At 35.6% G+C, this 22,379-nt stretch overlaps 3 protein-coding genes across 3 annotated transcripts; all 3 read right to left on the bottom strand.

Annotated features, from left to right (window-relative positions):
- Positions 1-4,955: 4,955 nt before the first annotated feature.
- Positions 4,956-5,969, bottom strand: LOC145682606 (uncharacterized). Its single transcript, XM_081754070.1, has one exon. It carries the CDS (start codon positions 5,967-5,969, stop codon positions 4,956-4,958), a length of 1,014 nt encoding a protein of 337 aa, XP_081610196.1.
- Positions 5,970-6,010: 41 nt separating this feature from the next.
- LOC145682590 (uncharacterized) lies at positions 6,011-6,712 on the bottom strand. The gene has a single exon (XM_081754069.1). It carries the CDS (start codon positions 6,710-6,712, stop codon positions 6,011-6,013), a length of 702 nt encoding a protein of 233 aa, XP_081610195.1.
- Positions 6,713-7,407: 695 nt separating this feature from the next.
- LOC145682574 (uncharacterized) lies at positions 7,408-9,502 on the bottom strand. The gene is made up of 2 exons (XM_081754068.1): positions 8,562-9,502; positions 7,408-8,467 (listed from the first exon to the last, which is right to left on the bottom strand). The coding sequence occupies exons 1-2, from the start codon at positions 9,500-9,502 to the stop codon at positions 7,408-7,410; spliced, it is 2,001 nt and encodes a 666-aa protein (XP_081610194.1).
- Between the last annotated feature and the right edge of the window lie 12,877 nt (positions 9,503-22,379).

Raw genomic sequence — 22,379 nt, 5'->3', positions numbered from 1 at the left:
GGAGGATAAAGTTGTAGAGTGCAACAAGTAATACAAGTAAAGAGAGAGGAGCTTCTTTAATTAGCCGGTATGAAATATGATCGATGCCGGGTGCAGTATTTCGTTTCTTATGAAGTGCACGTTGATGTTCATGGGTAGTGATAGGTGCTGTAAGAGGATGGTCGATATCTGTGACGTGTGAGAGTGATGGTTGTAAAGCTGGAATATAAGACAAGTCTGTGCCTTGACGAGGTTTATATGATATTGCAGGCGTAAAGACTGACTGTAATTGTGTTGCAAAAGCATTAGCCTTATCTTGGTCTGTAAATAAAGGAACAGTATTGTCCAAAAGATGATACGATATTTTAGTGCTTTTGCCCGTTGGTCTATGGAAGGTTTTACAATAACGGCTTGGTGAGGCTTCATCGTTGAGTTTATTACAGGCACTGATCCAAGTGCGACGTTTGTATGCTGTGAGATAATTTGCAACAGTTCGTTGCCATTTTCTGTGTTGATGAAGACATTCTTCGTTGCCTGTTCGTTTATATTCTCGAAATTGTTGTGATTTCTGTATTCGAGAGAGATAGTGTGGAGGCAATTTTGGCTTAGACGGATAAATTTTCTCTACAGATATAGCTTGTTGAGCACCGCTACGTACGGCGTCTGTGATATGATTGACAACATTATATATTTTAGTTTCTGAAGTTGATGGTTGAAAATTAGAGACACGCATATTGACGGTGTGTCGAAATTGAGGCCAATCAACTTTATCATATCGGTGGATAATAAATATGAGGTACGATATTTTTGTAGAGAGGGACGAATCTTTTTGATGGTGATTTTGATGGGACAGTGATCGCTCCCGATCATGTCAAGAACCTTCACCTCCCAGTCGTTCATAAGCGTGAGGGATGTGATTACTACATCCGGGGTTGTTTGGCTAGCGGGTCGAGTGGGACCAGGAAGATTATGAATGTGAAGTTGTAACGTATTAGAAATAAAGTCCGTAAAACGTTGTTTATCCCTTGCGCTTCTGCTATCAATATTTATATTAGCCATGATGATTATATTTTAAAATTTTGGGCTATATAATCGAAGAAAATAAATGGTATTGGATGACCAGGGCGTATATATATAGTAGCTACATTAACTGTAAGAGAAGGATAATATATGAAGAATAAGAGGTGTTCAGGAAGTTGTGCAAATACAGTAGGATTTTACTGTCGATAAGGATGTTTGGGAGAAAAACCAATTAACACTTATCCTTGATCACGTGCGTGTATATCGTGGTAATCACATCCTTGAAGTTGGTAGCCAGAAAGTCGTGCTAAAGAGCCTGGTTTAAAGCTGTTTCGTTAAGGGCTACGATATCGATTTGTTCTTCTAACAGAAGAGGCTCTAGAAGTACTTTATGCTGATGGAAAGATCTGATGTTGAGAAAAAGTAAAGTCAGAGCCATAATATATCCTGCCATATTGGTTTTAGACTGCTGTTTCTAGAGGTGCGATGTGAAAGTGAACGAAAGACCCTAAATATGTTGCAGTAAAGTTAAGGTTAAAGAGAGATTTGGCTGATGAAATGGCAACACGAAGTATGTGCTCACGCTGAAAAGGAAAAACGCTTTGTAACACAATTGTGATGTAACGAAGATCTTCGACAGAGAGAGGTTGTGCGAGTGACTGTGAGGGTTTAGTTGCTTTGTCAAAGCTTTGTACTGGCACTGTTAGTTCTGGTCGTTCCGGTTCTGCACGAGGTTTTCCCTTACAGCGGTAGGTGTATGTTGGGTGATTTTCGTTAAAGGTCGAACAGTTTCGTTGATGTAGTTGTTGGTTTTTACATGATTTTGTGTCGTGAGGTTGACAGCAATAGCCACATTTAGATGGATTAGGGCATTGGTTTGTAAAATGAGCGTTATAAGTTTGGCATTTCTCACACCGAAGTGGTAACAGCCCTAATATCTTGGAAGGCTCGACACGATGAAGTTTCTTATAAATTGGAGCACCATGAGCTAACAGATAGTCAAGAGAGGTCTGATTTTGCTACAAAACGCTTACCATATAAGTAGGGCCAGTGCTATTTTTAATGTGAATGCATTTGTTAACCTCAATTCCTTCTAGTTTGAGTTCTTCAAGAACTCCTTCATCGTTAATTTCAGGTATCACTCCCCAGATAACGACAGAAAACATGTGTGGTTTTCGAGGAGGGGGTGGTTGTTTTGTCTTCTGATCTGCTTGTTTCGTTAATTTAGCTGTTTTACCAAAGATTTCGTAGGACGCTTTGTTTCGGAGTGTTATGCCAAAATTCGGGTCTTTAGAGCGAATTATGAATCCATTTCTAGTTTTAACAATGTTTTCCATACTAGCTCGAAGCAGATACTTGATTATTTGTAAGAACACCATTTTTGGATGAGTATACTTGGTATCGAAATCGGTGAACAGAAAACAATAGATTGGTTCTTTGGCTCTAAAAAGAGATGAATTTCCAGAACCAGTGTCCATAGCCGAGTCCAGGTTAGTTGGCAGAACAGGAGACCGAGATCTATCACGAAGTCTGTTACTTTATTGAACAGAATCACCAGAATCATTACGATCTCTGGGTCTAGTTGTTTGTAAATTGGGTTGACTGCCCCATGAAAGATGCCTAGTACGACCGGAGCGAGATACATTTTCAGGCTCTATTGCAGAAGAGCTAGGAGCCGGCGGCCCCACGAACTGGGGTAGGTTCTTGTGCATTGGTCCAAGGACCAGCACAACCTATCCGTGTGATTTGTCAAGAGTAGTGATGAAAATAATAATGAAGATGATGATGATATTCCAAAAATCCAAGAGAGAAATGTCAACTTTCGTCAATCCCATTAATAGCATATGTCTGTGATGCTACACCTGATCCTAGCTAACAGATTAACAACTATAAGAGAGTCTGGGTTCTGCTCAAAGGTAAAGATGTTTTTAAGCTGTGTTTTAATTGCTAGCCAAAGGGTAGCTCCCTTGCGAGAGTTACGCCCTCTATCCGGGTTGAGAGGTGAAAGTACTGGTGCAGAAAGGAGATTGGAGCCGTCTATGGGATGAAGAGGAAATCTGGAATATCATTTATACAGATAGCACTTTATTATATTACATCTTTATTTCATAATATTGCGGTATCCATTTGGACATTATGATCTTGTGATCATAACAATTAGGGCAGGAAAAAGATGATGGTGAGGAGCACTTCACAGGACCAACACAAACAATTTGTTAAAAAGACGAATACTGGTTATCTTCTTGTCCAGTGGCTACTCTGGACAGTGATGAAGACATGTGAAGCCCTGTTAGTATAATGGATTTACAGTGCAGTATATGTGGGTGAAACATGATGGGGAAGATGGTCGGAAGAATGGGCAGAAGCGACAAAGTGGTCGGGATGGTAAGGTGGAAGAGTTTTGATATAAAGGGAGAAGAGCAGAGATAAAGGACAGATGACGAAATTATATCCCAGATCGTAGTTGAGATCGATATCCATCGTGTCCACAAGTAGAGGATGCAGTTGCTGAAAGCGGGTAGTAATGAATCTGAGCCTTAATTTTTCGATGGGTCTAGGATGTTTCGGTGTAGGGCGTTTTGGTGTAGGATGTTTCGGTGTAAGGATGCTTGGCTGTAAAGGACGTTTCGGAGTATAACCTAATATTTGATTGCATTAATCATATGCTTGTAATGAACAGTCATGAAGTGTCATAGTGTAGCCACTCTGCAATAGTGTAAACTGATTAACATTGTTATTGAGTCTCATTGTTATTGCTCAATCTCTTCGTAACATTGGCGTATTTTTTCGTTTCTCTGACTTCATGTCTACCAATTAACTTATTTGTTCCATTTGAACAGCACTAACAAGGAGACTTACGGAAGTGTAATTTACTGATTTGAATGAAACTTTGCATACTTATAGAATATCAAAAAATAATCGTCACGTATTTTTTTACTTCGGTAATGGTGCGGGTTTAAGGGTAGAAACCACCCTTTGAACATTAGATGTGGCCTCCAAGCATAAACAGAAAATAATTATTAAAATAGAAGTTTAAATGATACGGCCAGCTTACTGCCAAGGGGTTTTAGGACAGGTGATTCAGAACCTGACGTTAAAATTACAAAATTCAAATTGGCGGATTACAATTACAAATAGTCTCCTGGTTTGAAATGTTCTGCAGTTAGCCAAGAACACTTATAATTGGCAGGTACTACTGAGAAAAGGTACAGACTGATTTGAAACCCCTTTCTGTACTTATTTCAACAGGACGTTTGATTAAATCTATAGCCCAAAAAGTTAGAAGCCAGTGCCAATGCATTTGTCGCGAATGAAAGGAGTTATTGATGGTTACATAAGAGATGCAGTTAGAAAGAAAGTGAAACATGAATCGGAGATAAGAAAGCGGAAGTCGGAATTCGTGTAGTTTGAACATTAGAGTGAAATGCCAAACTTTATCAAAAGCTTTTTCGAGATCGAAAAGGATGAGACAAAACGTCTTGTGCATTGGCGAAGCTTACCTATTTTACTGCAATTCCACTAATTACACTCTAATAGTTACTACCAATAAACTAACTATATTTTCCACAAGACTCCAATCCACGTGCAGACAATAATTACATCGGATCTCGAACATTCATAACAAAAAACCATAGTTCCCACGTTGAATAAATCATGCATTTATTCTCAACATTCAACTACTTGGTACAATATCTATTATACAACTTCTTAATATAGCCAAAACTCATTCAAATAACCTCTAGGCAAGACAAACATTATTTTCCTAGAAACAGAAGTTCCACGAAACAAAATTGTCCCACTTCCACACAACTATATTGTGTTTCTTCTTCTTCTTCTTTACTGTTCTACACTCGTTCTCAGAACGCTACATTCTCCCACCTTTTGATTGCGAATAGCAATCAAAACAAATACCGTAATGGAACATTTACAACACGTTCACTTTTAGTGACTATTTTTCATTCATCACCACTTGGCTCTGCCACCGATTCTTCACCTGTTTCAGATTTTTCAATCTTCTCAACAGTTTTTGACGAAACCTGTTTATTTTGATCGTTCGGAAACACTATCTCTAAAGGATATAATTTATGTATAGGTCGAGTTAAAACTCCAATCGATGTTTTCACCTTTACCACTCGAACATGACTATCTACACCAGGGCACAATTCTATAACTCTCCCTAGTGGCCAGTTAATTCTTTTCTTATCTTCCGTTGCTACCAAAACAACATCTCCCAGCTGCACTTCTCTACCATGTCCTTTATCCCATTGCTTTTGCACTAACAGACTTAAGTACTCATTTCTAAACCGATCTCGCAATTGTTGTCTAATAGCACTCAACCTCTTGTATCTCTTGATCAATAATGTGTCTTCCACTCGGTCCAGGTCAGTCACTCCAACTTCGTGAACATCCTGTATGAACATAGCGGGTGTTAAAGCAACGAAATTCTCGGTGTCCTCAGATATATACATCAAAGGACCACAGTTAATTACGGATTCGCAGTCACATAAAACAGTAGACAACTCCTCAAAATTCAACGAAGCTTTTCCTAGTGTTCTTCGCAACAGATTTTTCAAGGTACGTATAATTCTCTCCCACCATCCACTCCACCATGGAGCTCCTCGGGGAATAAATTTCCATTGAATTTTATATACAGAGCAACTCAGATCTATTTCTTTCCAATCAATAGACTTAAACAAATTATCAGCGCCAACAAAATTCGTTCCATTGTCACTGTACACTACCCTTGGTTTACCTCGTCGTGCAATAAATCTTCTCATTGCCAGCATGAATGCACAGGAAGACACTAATTCAAAATGCACAGCTCTATACACCGCACAAGTAAATATCACTATCCAAACTTTATTTTCATCATTCAATATAAGCGGTCCTGTCAAATCAATTCCTGTTATCTCAAATACTAAGGCATCATGCACTCTATCATCAGGCAAGGGACTTGTACATGTAGTCATTCTTGCAGCGTCTTGTTTCCTACATGTGACACATTTTCCAATTACATTCCATACAGTTTCCTACAGGAAGACACTAATTCAAAATGCACAGTTCTATACACCGCACAAGTAAATATCACTATCCAAACTTTATTTTCATCATTCAATATAAGCAGTCCTGTCAAATCAATTCCTGTTATCTCAAATGCTAAGGCATCATGCACTCTATCATCAGGCAAGGGACTTGTACATGTAGTCATTCTTGCAGCGTCTTGTTTCCTACATGTGACACATTTTCCAATTACATTCCATACAGTTTTTCTTCCGCGCAATATCCAGTAATTTTCTCTTAACTTACATAATAAAATTTGGGTTCCTGCATGGTTCATCCTAACATGTTCCTCCATAACCATTCTGTGAACTAACTCATGATCTAACGGAAGTACAAAGGGACTCCTGAAGTTCTCTTTATCATCTCTTCTAACAATCTTCGTTTTGACTCGGATCAAGTTTTCTTCGTCCTTGAAAGTCATCAACGTCTTCAATTTCTCACTGTCGCCATTAAAACTCTCCTTTTGCATGAGATATATTAACCGCCTTTCTGCAGCGTTGAGCTCCTGTACAGTCAACTCTCCGACATTTCTTTTAACTGGTACAGTCCGACAATTTATAATAAATCTGCGCATCCACGCTGTCATACGCAACACATTTTGATACTTGGAGAAACGTCTCAAATACCACACATCTTTGCACTGTACAGTCATCGCAACTACCGTCTTCTTTCTTTCCTTATTTATTTCAACTTCGTCGCAAGCGCTTTCTTTTGTAGGCCAATCAGTTTTTCTTAACTTCAACCAATCCGGTCCCTCCCACCAACGGGATTTGACAAAAGTTGCGGCATTACAACCTCTGCTGGGAAGGTTCGCAGGATTAGAATTACCAAGTACGCGTGTCCAACACGCTATGTCACTCAGCGAACGAATTTCCTTGACTGTATTGAACACGAACACACTCCATGGTTCGTTCTTTCGAATCCAATATAACGCAGTTGTATAATCAGTCTAATAATTTACGGGAATATTTAATTTCAAACTACTAATAATATTTTTCGCCAGACATGCACCAATGCAACATGCTAACAACTCAAGATGAGGGATGTTTATTTCCTTCATAGGAGCAACACGTGCCTTACTGGCTACCAACTGAACTACGACTTTACCATTATGTTCACTCTTCAAGTATACAACACAAGCATATGCATACTGACAAGCATCACAAAATATATGCAGAGACCATGACTTCCTTGATTCATCTACCGACAAACATCTCGATATTGCTATTTGCTTTAGCTGATATAAACCTTTTACCCATCGATCAAACTTTCGTTTTACTTCAGGAGATACTTCCTCGTCCCATCCTGCTTTCTTGCGGAAACTGTCTTGTAACAAAAGTTTAGGTACTAAGTCACAAGTGACAAGAATCCTAATGGATCGAATATGCTATGAGCTACCGCCAACATTTTCCTTCTGGTCACAAGTTCTTCAATACCTTTTAAACTATTCACATCACACATAATAACATCCCTTTGTTTGTTCCAATACATGCCTAGAACATTGGTACTGTCATGATTTTCACTGTTACCATCTACACTATTATATTCCCAACCACGTAAATCAAATTGTGCTTCAGCTAATAACTTCTTAGCTTGTTCAATAAATGAGGTGAGTTCTTCTTCATTACGCACTGATGTAACACAATTGTCAACATAAAATGATTCTTTCAACTTTTTAGCTGTACCCTTGTACTCTGAAGAAACATGTTCTAAGTGAAACTGTATAACAGCACTTAACATAAATGGACTACAATTGACACCAAAAACTACTCTACGATGCCGGTACACTTTTAAGTTTCTTTCAGCAAAATTCCTCCACCACAAAAATCTCAAAAAATCACAATCCCTTTTATTAACAGCTATCTGTAGAAATGCTTTTTTAATATCAGATATTACTCCTGTTTTATGCTCTCGAAATCTCAACAAAATGTCAGTAATCAACTCCACAAGGTTGGGACCTTTCTCTAAACAATCATTCAACGAAGGTGAATTTCGTACTTTACACGAAGCGTCGAAAACTGGTCTAATTTTAGTCGTTGATCTTTCTTTGAAAACAGCTCTATGGGAGAGATAATATCCTAAATCTGTAACCTCATCTGGTGGCACTTCTTCGATTATTCCATCTCGCAACCATTCATTGAACACGGACTCATATTCTTCATACTTTCCATTTACAATTAATTTTTCTGTAACCAAAACACATCTTTTTTCTGCTTCTATTCGGTTGTCAGGTAGTTCTGGGTGACAAACTTTCCATGGAAGACTGACTTCGTACCGCCCCTCCTCATTAACTCGTACAGTTTCTTTAAAATGATTCAAAGCCGCTTCATCCGATTCTTTTCTGGATTTTGTTTCTGTTGGGTCCAAAATTCCTAATGTGTCTAACTTCCACAAATCTGATTGCATTCTGTGTCAATAGTGAAATAACATTTAATGTTGAAACTTCATGACAGCTATCTTGTTTGTTTATTGGCACTTTTCCCATCATAACCCAGCCTAACAAAGTTCGAACAGCAACTAATCCACATTTTAACTTATGCACTTTATTTGTCATAAGTTGACCAGCCACATCTGCACCGATCAATAATTCTATTTCTGTGTCATGACCTCCGAAATCTGACAGCCAAATTTGGTTTCTTTTCATTTCTGCAACCCATGGCCCTGGTTTCAAACTTGGTATTTGAACACAAATAACAGATCTTTCCAACACTTCTAACTTACATGAAAACTTTTCTTGCATGTCGCAGACAGTGATCGTATAACAATTGTGCTGTTCCTTATTTGTTTCAACTCCGCCAAACAACATACGTTTCACGGTTTCTTTTCTTTGGGTTTTAAGATTCAATTCTCTTGCGACCCGCTTCAGAATGTAAGAGCGCTGAGAGCCATTATCTATTAAAGCTCTTACTTCACGCATTTGCCCGTTCACATTCAGTTTTACTTTCACAGTTTGTAACAAATATTGATCACAGTGATTTTGGTTTGTAAGCGTACACGTTTTCGATTCTTTACAATCACCGGTACTTTTACCTTTTCTTTCCTCACTCACTGGACACATCGCAGAAAAATGATTTCGTTTACACTTAAAACAATTGACCTTCACTTTACAAGACTTTGTTTGATGATACGGCTGAAAACACAAAAAAAAACAACATTTATTGTGCAAAAGAACTTTCTTCTTCTCATCCAGTGACATGTCACGGGCCTTGGAAATGTTCTGTTCACGATGTGATTCTTCACAAAATAAACACTTCCTACCTGCTTCTGTATCCTGTTTATGACTTGACAACAAGTTGCTAGCTGTGGGGATTTTGTTTTCAATTCGCATTTCCTTCTTTGTGTAACTTGTTTTACTACTTGATACCTTGAAGCCTGTTTGTGCTAGAACGATTCTTTCTTCTCCTTCCACTTCATTTTGCAAAAACTTCAACAACTGATTCATTTTATCACTATACGTTACAACTCATTCATTTTCAGTGCTCCTTGTATCAGTTCCTGAGTACCTTAACCATACTCTTAAGATCAGGCAGACATGATTCAACTAAGGGAAACAGTACTGCTGCGAACTTATCACTATCCATACCAATCGATTCTAATGCTCTCAACTGTGATTCTAATTTATCGTACAAACGAGGAAGCGATAGCTTGTTGGATTGACACATTCTGTATCAAAATCCCTAACAACTCTCTGATGTAGAATTCAATTAACAATTCCTCACGACCGAACCTGTTCTTCAAACTCTGAATGACCTTGTCGTAATTTTGTGCTGTAGGAGGATAACTGTTTACTACTTCCCAGACTCTGGTACCTTGTACAACGGACTGCAGTAGGTATTGAAATTTGTCCTCTTTGTCTATGTCCTTGTCTTCGTGTATTCTCTTAAACTGTCCCCAGAAACCTAGCCATTCGCTAATGTGTAATCCAAATTTCTTAAGCTCTAATTTTGGTAGTTTCAGTTTTTTGCATGAATTAATACAACCACTGGAACTATCACTGCTGCCTTGCTCACTTTTTTCTCGTACTGTGACCTGATGAACTGCTCATATAACACTTGCACTTCGTCCCACATTGACTTATATTCTTCTATGCTGTTATATTCACTTTCATATACACTTACGTCAATTGCGTCTACTTCTTCTGCCAACTGCTCTAGAATCTTTGTATCATAATCAGCAAGTTCTGTACTCAGCCTATTTAACTTCGTAATATACACTCTTACTTTTTCTTCATTCGGATTACTCTGCTTCAATTCTTCTTTTGCACTAATGATAGTCTTTGTATACAATGTATGAATGGGTTTCCGTAATGCGATTAACTTATCCATCGTGGTTTCACTGGTTACACTATCACTTCGCAATATATACAATGCCAAACTCTATGCCCCACGCTGATGCGCCAAAAATGTTAAATCTATTATTGCGAAGCTTACCTATTTTACTGCAATTCCACTAATTACACTCTAATAGTTACTACCAATAACCTAACTATATTTTCCACTAGACTCCAATCCACGTGCAGACAATAATTACATCGGATCTCGAACATTCATAACAAAAAGCCATAGTTCCCACGTTGAATAAATCATGCATTTATTCTCAACATTCAACTACTTGGTACAATATCTATTATACAACTTCTTAATATAGCCAAAACTCATTCAAATAACCTCTAGGCAAGACAAACATTATTTTCCTAGAAACAAAAGTTCCACGAAACAAAATTGTCCCACTTCCACACAACTATATTGTGTTTCTTCTTCTTCTTCTTTACTGTTCTACACTCGTTCTTCTCAGAACGCTACACTTGGGATACATATATAATGAGGGATTGTTTGGTGTAAAAAAATAGCGTTTTCTTTCCAAATTTATACTCAGTTTTGTATTCAAGAATTAAATGAACAACTTACGGCTATTTATATAAAAGTTTGGAAAACTTTGCTTTTAAAATTGCTCAGCTAAGGTAGGAAAAACTAGTTATACAAAGATTGTGATACTTAAGAGCCTGCCTTACTAAAAATAATACAAATTTTTCCATTTTTCTTTTGCTTCTTTATTCATAAGTAAAAGTAGATAACAAAATGCCACTTACCACAATCATAGATAATGCTATTCTACAACAGAAAATATGAACCTGAAGAATGATCAGTGTTGCCATCCATAGAAATTATAGTGTTGCCAGAATAATAATTCCCATAAAATCTAAGTTAAGGCAGTGACTAGAAGAACGAATTCAACTGCATTTGATGACATACCATGTTGTTTTGGTTTGCTGTGAACTACTTTTTAAATAGCATTATTATTTAATTTTAATAACAGTATGTTAAAACTATTTTGTTTATTACGAACTAAATACAACTCTTATTTAAAAAATAGTTCACAGCAAACCAAAACCACATTATACATAATCAAATGCAGTGGAGTTCGTTCCCCTAGTCGCTGCCTTAACTTAGATTTTAGGGGAATTGTCATTCTGGCAACACTGTAGTTTCTATGGATGCGAACACTGAAAATTCTTCAGGTTCATATTTTCTGTTGTAGAATAACATTATCTACGATTGTGGTAAGTTGCATTTTGTTATCTCCTTTCACTTACAAATAAACAAGCAAAAGAAAAATGGTAAAATTTGTATTATTTTTAGTATTGCAGACTCTTAAGGACTTGAAAATAATAACATTCAAATTCAAAGTTAAATAATAATAATAATAATAATAATAATAATAATAATAATAATAATAATAATAATAATAATAATAATAATAATAATAATAATAATAATAATAATAATAATAATTGAAGAACAGAAGTTTTAGAATGACAAAACCTTAACAATATCCATTTTTTCCGTCAGCATGAATCATTTGAAAAGGTCTATATATTGTGCGGTTAGTTCTATATTGTGACAAAACTGAAAAACAATTACAATTAGACTATAATTATTAGTCTATTTGAGTCATTCTTAAGAATAAGATATTTTAAATTTCATTTAATTTATTAATTCTTTCACAAACTTTTTTATCATGTAGGGGAAAGTCGTTTGGTAATGGGCAGTGGGCGGTATCGGACAAAAGCAGTTTCCGTTATTTCCCGCTTAAGGCGGTACCTGTCAAGCATACAATGAGTTAATCGGAATAAACTAGCCAAGCTGACGCCACAATAGATGTGTCCAATGTACGGTGTGTCTCGTGCTTCAAGTTTTTTGTATTTTGGCAAGTGACCAGATGCACGAAGTTAGATTTGTGTGGCTGCAACTTATCACAAAGTAACTGTATAGATATATTATTGCTATTACGGCATTTATTATGGTATATATATATATATATATATATATATATATATATATATATATATATATATATATATATATATATATATATTATTTATTAGGGTGTATTTAGGCGTATAGGTGTATTCGTGTTGTTACAAGCCGGTAGATAGCCATTCATAATTTGCAAGTTGTTCGGCTGGTATCGGACAAAACATTGGTAAATAAACTTGACGTTTTTAATGGTTTCTGGCTTCTCAGGAAACCATGGAGAAAACATGTGGCAATCGGGATGAAGAAATACGAAATTCGACATGGAGAAAGATTTCCAAAGCAGTACGTGCGTCCAGTGCTGGATGTGGTGATCCTAAGGGTATATTAGGAGATCGTGTCGAAGAATTGTTGGAAGGGAAAGAGGCAACAGCTAAGCCTCGCTACTCAGATAACAAAAGCATATTTACCAGAATGCTTTGTCGTGACCAAGAAGAAATACTATACAATCATGTAAAAACTTTGTATATTTAACTAATTTAATGCCACTAAGAAAACTGGAATTTTTAAAACTAGCTTACCAACTTGCTGAAAACTAAAAATCATAATCTGCGGGGAGTCTTTTGATGAAGATTGGATAAAACGCAGTACATGTAAAGACTGGGTCCATGAACAATACTGTTCTATCATTGCAATTTCTATCAGAATGAACAATAACGACTCTTGATGAGATTAAGAAAAAGATGATTTATTTTTTACTTTTACTTTAGGTTGTACTTCAAAGCCTAATAAAACTGTATTTTTTTATGTAAGAACTCCTGTAAGTATACAACTAATATTTGTAATTTGTTCTGTTATTAAATTACCTAAAAAGACTAATTATCTATAGTTTTATGTTTGTCCAATACCACCCTTCACTTTTTAAGAACGCTAATTTGTATTACCTTTGATTTTTTTACAAAAATATATATTATTAGTTTTTACGTGTCAAAATACCTTTAACATGTTGTGTAGAAGATACCAAGGTATAATGTTTGCATTAAATAATTTCATAAAGCTATTTTTCAGCCTGACAGACTAAAAAAGCTAAATACGAGACGACCTTCCCCTATGTACACTCACGTCCATAATTATTGCTGCATGTCTACATGTATGTTGTTCTAGGAATATAATTTGATAGCGAATTCGTCCGGTATTTCATATAATGTTAGTATGTATATAATAGGCAAAGATATGTATGTGGAATATTGCACGTCTAAAGAGCAGTAAATACGAACAATAAAACGAAAATAAAAATTTATTCTCCATTTTGCAACATTTTATTTTACTGATTATAATTTTTGTATTTATAGTTCTTTTCCTATGAAATTTACCACAAATATACATTTCGGGATTATATGCATAGTATCAGAATTAAAAGTACCCTGCAAAATCATCATAAAATCAATTATATTCTTACAAGAAGACAGTTATACATATGCGACAATAATTTTGGACATGAGTGTACATTCTCACACAAGCATTTGTAAATCATCATAGTTACTTTGTTTTTGTAAATTAGCCAATAAATAAAAGACTACTATTTCTTTCTTACCACAAGACATTCCTTTCTGATTGCAAGAGCTTTCTAGTTGAATAATCGCTAGCAGCAATGGCCTCTTTCAACAAAACCATTGGAGACACGTTTCAGGCAGTAGTGGTAGACAGTCTATAAAGTGTGTACCAACAAACAGGGGAACACCCAGACTTAATTTGGAGAGAGGATAATTTGAGAATTCTCAGATCTAGAGAAGGTAAAAGTTTAACGCCGCAGAAACAACCCATAAAGAGTATCCAGGCTGCCTCTAGTGATTGACAACAAACCACTTCGCAATTCCATTTGTCGCCCCTGGCATATTTGTTGGTATATCAATCCAGACGTCAATTCCATTTGTTTTATTTAATTTCCGGCCAGGAAGTGGAAAACGAGAGAGAAGTCCATTCATCACTCTTCATGACAACGATCTCAACAAGGATCACGATTACTTAAGGCTAGTGTACATCATTATTCTTTTAGTTAAATCTCTTGTTTACTCCCTCTTTTACCTTCTACCTGAGCTGGTCTTTATTTTGTTAATTTAAATTAATTCTGTTTCATTTATACACAAACATAACCGATTCATTATATAAGTTCCGTGTGAGTCATCAGTTCTCATTCCCACTTACATCCCTTCGTTTAAAATAATTGATAAATTTAGAGTCTAACATCTGAACTAATAGAACTGATGACCCTACCAGCACAACATAGAAGAATGCCTAATGGTATACTTTTGGTAATAGAAAACAAGGCTACCTTTGAGAGTAAGTTAAACCTAGATCTTTACGTCCCTTGAATCTATTTTCCCTCCATTCTGTTGCAGATGAATATGCGAATTTTCTATAGAAATAGACCATCTGGACATTGCCTCCAAGGAAATATTCAGGTAGCATGTAGAAAATCATAAAGTATGACCAAAAAGAGATAAATAACTGACATACTATAGGACATGAGATTGAAGAATGTGGAAAGTGGGCCTACACCGTGTACAGAATAGTAACTAAATCCAACGGAGGACATGGATTCGTGTATCCATGTTTATTTTAGCATGGGTTGGTATCCTGTCTACACAAGATTTTTTTCTTGTAAATAAAAAATGTGCACTTTACTGACAAACGGAATTCAAATTCGAAGGCAAGGAAGTTATATCACAATTTTGTGTTATAGTACATTGCAACTATATATATGGTGGTATTTATAAACACAAGTGTAAAGTATTGTTTTCATACAATACCACGTGGAATATTACAATATACATACGATAAGTGATTGAAGAGTTTTAAGCCTTGGGGAAACTATAAGAAGTACAGATTTGGTAATACCTTTAGTTTTCAATATAATCCCCTTGGACAGCAACACACTTGATCCAACGGTGCTGCCATCCTATTATCCCACTAGAAAAAAAAAATCGTTAGGTTGTGATACCAGAACTTCCTCCACAGCTGTCATGACGTCATTAACGCTTGCAAAACGTCGTTCTGCTAGAGCCTTTTTTAAATTATTTTAATTAATTTAATTAATTTTTAAATTATGGAACAAGTGGAAGTCTGAGGGGCAGATGTAGAGAATAAGGTGGATGAGGAACTAATTCAAAGCCGCATTCGTGAATAGTAGCAGCTCCTGATGTGTGGCCGGGAGGATTGTCATAATTGGACAACATTTGTGATCTTTTTTCTTGAATTTGCACTCCAAGGTTTTTCAAAAGGTCACTATGGTATTGTCCTGTGATGATATGACCTCTTGGTAGGTAATCAATAAATATCACATCTTGGAAATTCCAAGAAACAGAGGTCATCACTTTGCCAGCGGAGGGAATCATTTTGCCTTCTTTGGCATAAGACAGGAGGCGTGTTCCCATTGTTTGGATTGTTGTTTAGTTTCTGGCTGATAATGGTGTACTCAACACTCGTGCATAGTGATGGATCGACAGAGGAAATCGTCCACTTCACGATCTAACAGTTTCAAATTTTCCGCGAATAGGAGATACCGAGTACGTTTTTGTTCGGAAGTCAGAAGACGTGTTGCCCATCGAGCAGAAACTTTTTATAAACCAAGCATTCTTCAGAATATGACCTGCTCGCTCCTCTGATATGCCCAGCCTGTCTGCTATCTGTCGCGTTGACAATAGGCGATCTTCCATGATCATATCAAGTACCAGGACAATGTTTTCCATGTTGGTACCAGTTGATGGTCTTCTAGATCTAGGCTTATCTTTAACACTCCGTCTACCACCCATCTTTTGAATTTCTGAACCCATTTTTTGATCGTGGCATATGAAGGGGCATATTCACCTACGGTATTGACCACATCCTGGTGGATCTCAGTCGCCGACATTCCTTTTAATTGCAGATATTTGATGACTGACCTGTACTCGACTTCTTCTATTTTCCCAACTTCTGCCACATCACTAAATTCAAGAACCTGTAAAAGATTAAAGAACCTACTTAGAACCAAGAGCTTGATACACATTAATATCAAACGTTGTACTATTCAGATATACATAATTATTCCATTCTAGATTCTCATTTTCTGTTAGGCTAAAAACTTTAAAGTCACCCCTCGTATACCGTATTTTCCAGAATAAGACGCATTTTTTTCTTTCCTCAAAAATTCAGATGCACCTTATACAAGAAATTAATTTTAAAATATGCAGTGTTTGATTTAAAATTCCCTCCAGTCTTAAAAATTGCCATATATTCTATGCCGCGGGAAACCTATCTGTATCTGCAACAATGGATTCAACTGGCAGAAGCAGTGCAACGATGCGACTAACATGAGTTGCGGGGATTCACAAGCTTACAAACACATCTAATAATAAAAATGGTAAAAATGTTACAGTATTTAAAAAATATTTAAAAATTGAAGGTGTGTCTTATAGTCCGCAAAATAATATATATATATATATATATATATATATATATATATATATATATATATATATAGCATCACAGCAGCTTCACTTGTCTATAATATTTAGTCTGGAACGGGAGATCGTAGTTTGATTCCAGACAGGGGCTCAAGTGATTCGGATTCCATGTTAAGCAGTATTTCTAGGTCTTACGTAACCTCGGTGTTGAAAGAGACGCTAAGCCTAACACATCACAATGTAATGTTTACTACTAAACAGAAAGGATTATGGAAAGGTGTTCATACTAAAAACTAATTCTTTAGTATGCGCAAGCAGTGCAGGCAAGCAATTGCTTCCGTGAGTGTGAGATGAATATACATTTTAATCAACATGGTAATAATATATTAATGGAAAAAGTAAAATTATGTAAGACATATATCTTAGAGTCCTGCGCCCTCCCACAATTAGCAAAACATAAAGTGACGGTATTGCAGGCAAGGAGAATCATTTTGCGAGAAAATTAATTCTCGCTAAATTTAATGAATTCTCCCTTTCTGTATACAGGAATAATATGATGTAATAAATATAAAACCAGAAATTTGAATATTGTAGAAATTATCATACTTCTTATTTTCAAATATGGATTTTTTTAAATGCTGTATCACATATTTTTAATAAACAGATTAATTACCGAAGAGCACCCCTCCAACTTAAGCTATCCTAACATGAAATACTTTCTAAAAAACAAAGAAAAAATTAATTCTTTTAGAACATTTCGTTTTTTGTTCCTTAGGAGCGAAGTTTCCAAAAACTCTTAAACATGTATTCCCTTACCTTTAATTAAGAGTTTCATACCGAATTTCATACTCGCAAACTTATGCATTCTCAGAGTAGCCATTTTCTGAATAAAGAAAGGAAATTTGGATAATATAGCGATAAACTCCATTCCATCCTTACAGGCAGAATTTTTACAAGCAGTGAAATATCATATTCTTATTTTTAATTCAAAGTTTATTTATCGAATTTTTACCTTTGGAACTTAATAAAAGGGAAATTTGCGTGTAAAAATAAACACATATCTTTACATTCAATATTCTCTTAATAAACGAAATATAAATTTGATTATAGAAATGATATACCTTTTCCTCAAAGAAGCAAAGATACGAGAATGATAAAAGAGTTATTTCCTTATTTTTAATGAGGAGCCTATATGCCTTATTTTATTTCTCGAATTCAGGGATTATTGAGGCATTTCTTTTTTGGTAGGAAATGTAACCCATAGGATGTACATATCAATAAAACCCTTGTCATGATGTCTCTTGGTTTTATGACGAAAAGAGTATTTTGCCCAAATTTAGCACAAAATTCAATATCAGTCAACTGAGGGAATGTTTCCGCAGCATATGATCTCTCGTTTCGGAGGTGTTGAATGACCTCCATGCTTCTGTGTTTTATCATGTGATCAGGGTCGAATCCAGAATTTTCTGGGCCGCAGTGGCTCAGTGGTAGAGCGTTCACCTCTGGTGCTAGGGGTCTCGGGTCCAAACCCTGCTCCCGCCAAGTGAACTTTGTGGTGGACAAACACCGTGTGCGTGGGTTTTCTCGGGGTTCTCCCGTTTCCTCCCACTTTCTTTATTCCACCATTTCATTCATCCCTCATCATCACCGTCTCTTTCGCCTAACCGGCATAACCGTGGGACGTAAAACTCAAAAATTTCATTTCATTTTTCCAGAATTTTCTGCCGAAGTGGGGTGCACCATAACTACCAAAATAACCAGTCTTATTGAAACTCTTCAAAGTGTCATGTGACAATATTCTTTACACCTGAGAACGCTGATACATAGAAAGGAAGGGGGTGGTATTTTAAAGACAGCCGCAAGTAAAATGCAGGAAAAATGGGGTGTGTCTAATTTACTGACCAACACATTTCTCTGGCCACCGGAAAAACTACAACAGCTATCGACACCAAATTCCACACAAATATCAACTATCAGGACCCCGACATATTTACTAAAAATCATTAAAATATCGTGATATTTAATATATCTTTATCATGAAAAGCAATTAAAGTATGATAAAAACTTGGCCAACACAAAAACAATAATGGTCACCGACACCAAACAATGCACAAATATCAACCTTCAGGACCCCGACATATTTACAAAAAATCATTAAAATATCGTGATATTTAATATATCTTTATCATGAAAAGCAATTAAAGTATGATAAAAACTTGGCCACCACAGAAACTAAAATGGCCACCGACACCAAAATATGTACAAATATAAACTTTAAGGACCCCGCGGGATAAAGATATATTAAATCTCACGATATTTTAATGATTTTTTGTAAATATGTCGGGGTCCTGGAGATTGATATTTGTTCATTGTTTGGTGACGGTGGTCATTATAGTTTCCGTGGTGGCCAAGTTTTTGTCATATTTTTAATAGTTTTTCGTGATAAAGATATATTAAATATCACGATATTTTAATGATTCTTTGTAAAACTTTCGAGGTCTTGAAGGTTGTTATTTATGCATTGTTTGGTTTCGGTGGCCGTTATACTTTCCGTGGTGGCCAAGTTTTTATCATATTTTAATAGTTTTTCGTGATAAAGATATATTAAATATCACGATATTTTAATGATTTTTTGTAAATATGTCGGGGTCCTGAAGGTTGATATTTGTTCATTGTTTGGTTTCGGTGGCTATTATAGTTTCCGTGGTGGCCAAGCTTTTATCATATTTTTAATAGTTTTTCGGGATAAAGATAAATTAAATATCACGATATTTTTATGATTTTTTGTAAATATGTCGGAGTCCTGGAAGTTGATAGTTGTGCATTGTTTGGTGTCGGTGGCCATTATAGTTTCCGTGGTGGCCTAGTTTTTATCATATTTTTAATAGTTTTTCGTGATAAAGATATATTAAATATCACGGTATTTTAATGATTTTTTGTAAATATGTCGGGGTTCTGGAGGGTTATATTTGTGCATTGTTTGGTGTCGGTGGCCATTATAGTTTCCGTGGTGGCCAAGTTTTTATCATATTTTTTATAGTTTTTCGTGATAAAGATATATTAAATATCACGATATTTTAATGATTTTTTGTAAATATATTGGGGTCCGGAAGGTTGATATTTGTGCGTCGTTAAGTGTCGGTGGACATTATAGTTTCCGTGGTGGCCAAATTTTTATCATATTCTTAATAGTTTTTCGTGATAAAGATATAAATCAAATATCACGATATTTTAATGATTTGTTGTAAATATGTCGGGGTTTTTAAGGTTGATATTTGTGCATTTTTTTGGTGTCGGTGGACATCATAGTTTCCGTGGTGGCCATTATAGTTTCCGTGGTGGCCAAGCTTTTATCATATTTTTAATAGTTTTTCGTGATAAAGATATATTAAATATCACAATATTTTAATGATTCTTTGTAAAACTGTCGAGGTCTTGAAGGTTGATATTTGTGCATTGTTTGGTTTCGGTGGCCGTTATAGTTTCCGTGGTGGCCAAGTTTTTGTCATATTTTAATAGTTTTTCGTGATAAAGATATATTAAATATCACGATATTTTGATGATATTTTGTAAATAAGTCGGGGTCTTTAAGGTTGATATTTGTTCATTGTTTGGTTTCGGTGGCCGTTATAGTTTCCGTGGTGGCCAAGTTTTTATCATATTTTTAATAGTTTTTCGTAATAAAGATATATTAAATATCACGGTATTAATGATTTTTTGTAAATATGTCGGGGTCCTGGAGGGTTATATTTGTTCATTGTTTGGTGTCGGTGGCCATTATAGTTTCCGTGGTGGCCAAGTTTTTATCATATTTTTAATAGTTTTTCGGGATAAAGATATATTAAATATCACGATATTTTAATAATTTTTTGCAAATCTGTCGGGGTCTTGAAGGTTTATATTTGTGCGTTGTTTGGTGTTTGTGCTCATTATAGTTTCCGTGGTGGCCAAGTTTTTGTCATATTTTAATAGTTTTTCGTGATAAAGATATATTAAATATCACGGTATTTTAATGATTCTTTGTAAAACTGTCGAAGTCTTGAAGTTGATATTTGTGCATTGTTTGGTGTCGGTGGCCATTATATTTTACGTGGTGGCCAAGTTTTTTTCATATTTTTAATAGTTTTTTGTGATAAAGATATATTAAATATCACGATATTTTAATGATTTTTTGTAAATATGTCGGGGCTTTTAAGGTTGATATTTGTTCATTGTTTGGTGTCGGTGGCCATTGTAGTTTCCGTGGTGGCCAGGTTTTTATCATATTTTTAATAGTTTTTCGGCATAAAGATATATTAAATACCACGATATTTTAATGATTTTTTGTAAATATGTCGTAGTCCTTGAGGTTGATAATTTCGTTGTTTGGTGTCGGTGGCCATTATAGTTTCCGTGGTGGCCAAGTTTTTATCATATTTTTAATAGTTTTTCTGGATAAAAATATATTAAATATCACGATATTTTGATGATTTTTTGTAAATATGTCGGGGTCCTGGAGGTTGATATTTGTGTGGAATTTGGTGTCGATAGCTGTTGTAGATTTGCTGGTGGCCAGAGAAATATGTTGGTCAGTAAATTAGACACACCCCTTCAAATGCACGAAGCATCCTGGATCTCGGAAGAAGAGGTCGATGTTATTTCTTTAGATACTGTTTTAACTGCATCTTCCGCAGTACTTTCTCTTTGCCAATCACCAGTGACCTAAAATGTTGGGTGCGATTCCCTTAGGGAAACTACAGTAGTTTTGAAGAATTAGGATTGGTTAATTAAACAACCTTATGGGGTTAAAATATTATTACGGGTCTACGATTTTTTAATAGTTTGAGTTGTTGGCGAAAAACGCTACAAATATATTCACAATAATATAAGCATTTTGTAATAAAAAGTTCTACCATTAAAAATAGCTTTTTATTGTTATAACTCCCAAAATAATCAAAATTGGTGAAAAAACAAAAATCAAAAAGTGTTACGTAACAAAGTTGAAGAGGTTGGGCCTTCCGTTACAAGTGTGACAAGGAGGAGAAAGGGGTAAAAATTGGTCAAAAATAGTGTTACGAAATATGTGAAGTGTCTCTAAAACAGTAAATGAGATATAGTTTTCAATAAAATATTGTTTTTTTTTTTTAGTGACGAATAATAAATAAATATTTTTGTCAGGTAATTTTAAAGAAATTAAGTGAAATTTCAAAGAAAATCAGTCTTATGAAGATACAAGAGCTTAAACTAAAATAGTTATGCAGAAAGGTATAACGTTTGGCGGGGACAGTAGTTATTGGTTAAACATAATAAAAACTACCTGGAATATAATTTATGGAGAAAAACGAATAATAATAATAATAATAATAAGCTAAAAAGCAGCTTTTTAGTGTTCCGGAAGGAAACTAAAAGTTTCCGTTTTCTCCAGGCCTGGAGAACTCTAGCTGCAACACAATTTCTTTGACTTTGTACATTGTAACTGCCTCCCCTGAAAGACGACGGGCCCCTCCTACATAAAACTGCTGGATACATCCCTGCACTAACGAAACTATTAGGGTTTTCTAGAGGCACTAACGATGCACTAACGAATAGCACTATTATTCGTTAGTGCTTGATGTGGGGGGCAGCATGTGCCATTGTCTTGGTT

Source organism: Thermobia domestica, chromosome 1, assembly GCF_964235325.1.
Source record: "Thermobia domestica chromosome 1, izTheDome1.hap1.1, whole genome shotgun sequence".
NCBI classification, from domain to species: Eukaryota; Metazoa; Arthropoda; class Insecta; order Zygentoma; family Lepismatidae; genus Thermobia; species Thermobia domestica.
Note: the sequence above shows the minus strand (reverse complement) of the source record. Positions and strands in the feature narration are given on the sequence as shown.

Excerpts from the sequence above, each read along its gene's own strand:
- LOC145682606 (XM_081754070.1), bottom strand. The coding sequence starts at position 5,969 with ATGACTACATGTACAAGTCCCTTGCCTGATGATAGAGTGCATGATGCC.
- LOC145682590 (XM_081754069.1), bottom strand. The coding sequence starts at position 6,712 with ATGACTGTACAGTGCAAAGATGTGTGGTATTTGAGACGTTTCTCCAAG.
- LOC145682574 (XM_081754068.1), bottom strand. The coding sequence starts at position 9,502 with ATGAATCAGTTGTTGAAGTTTTTGCAAAATGAAGTGGAAGGAGAAGAA. Across the intron at positions 8,468-8,561 it reads TTAGTTGCTGTTCGAACTTT|AATGCAATCAGATTTGTGGA; the intron begins GTTAGGCTGGGT and ends CTATTGACACAG.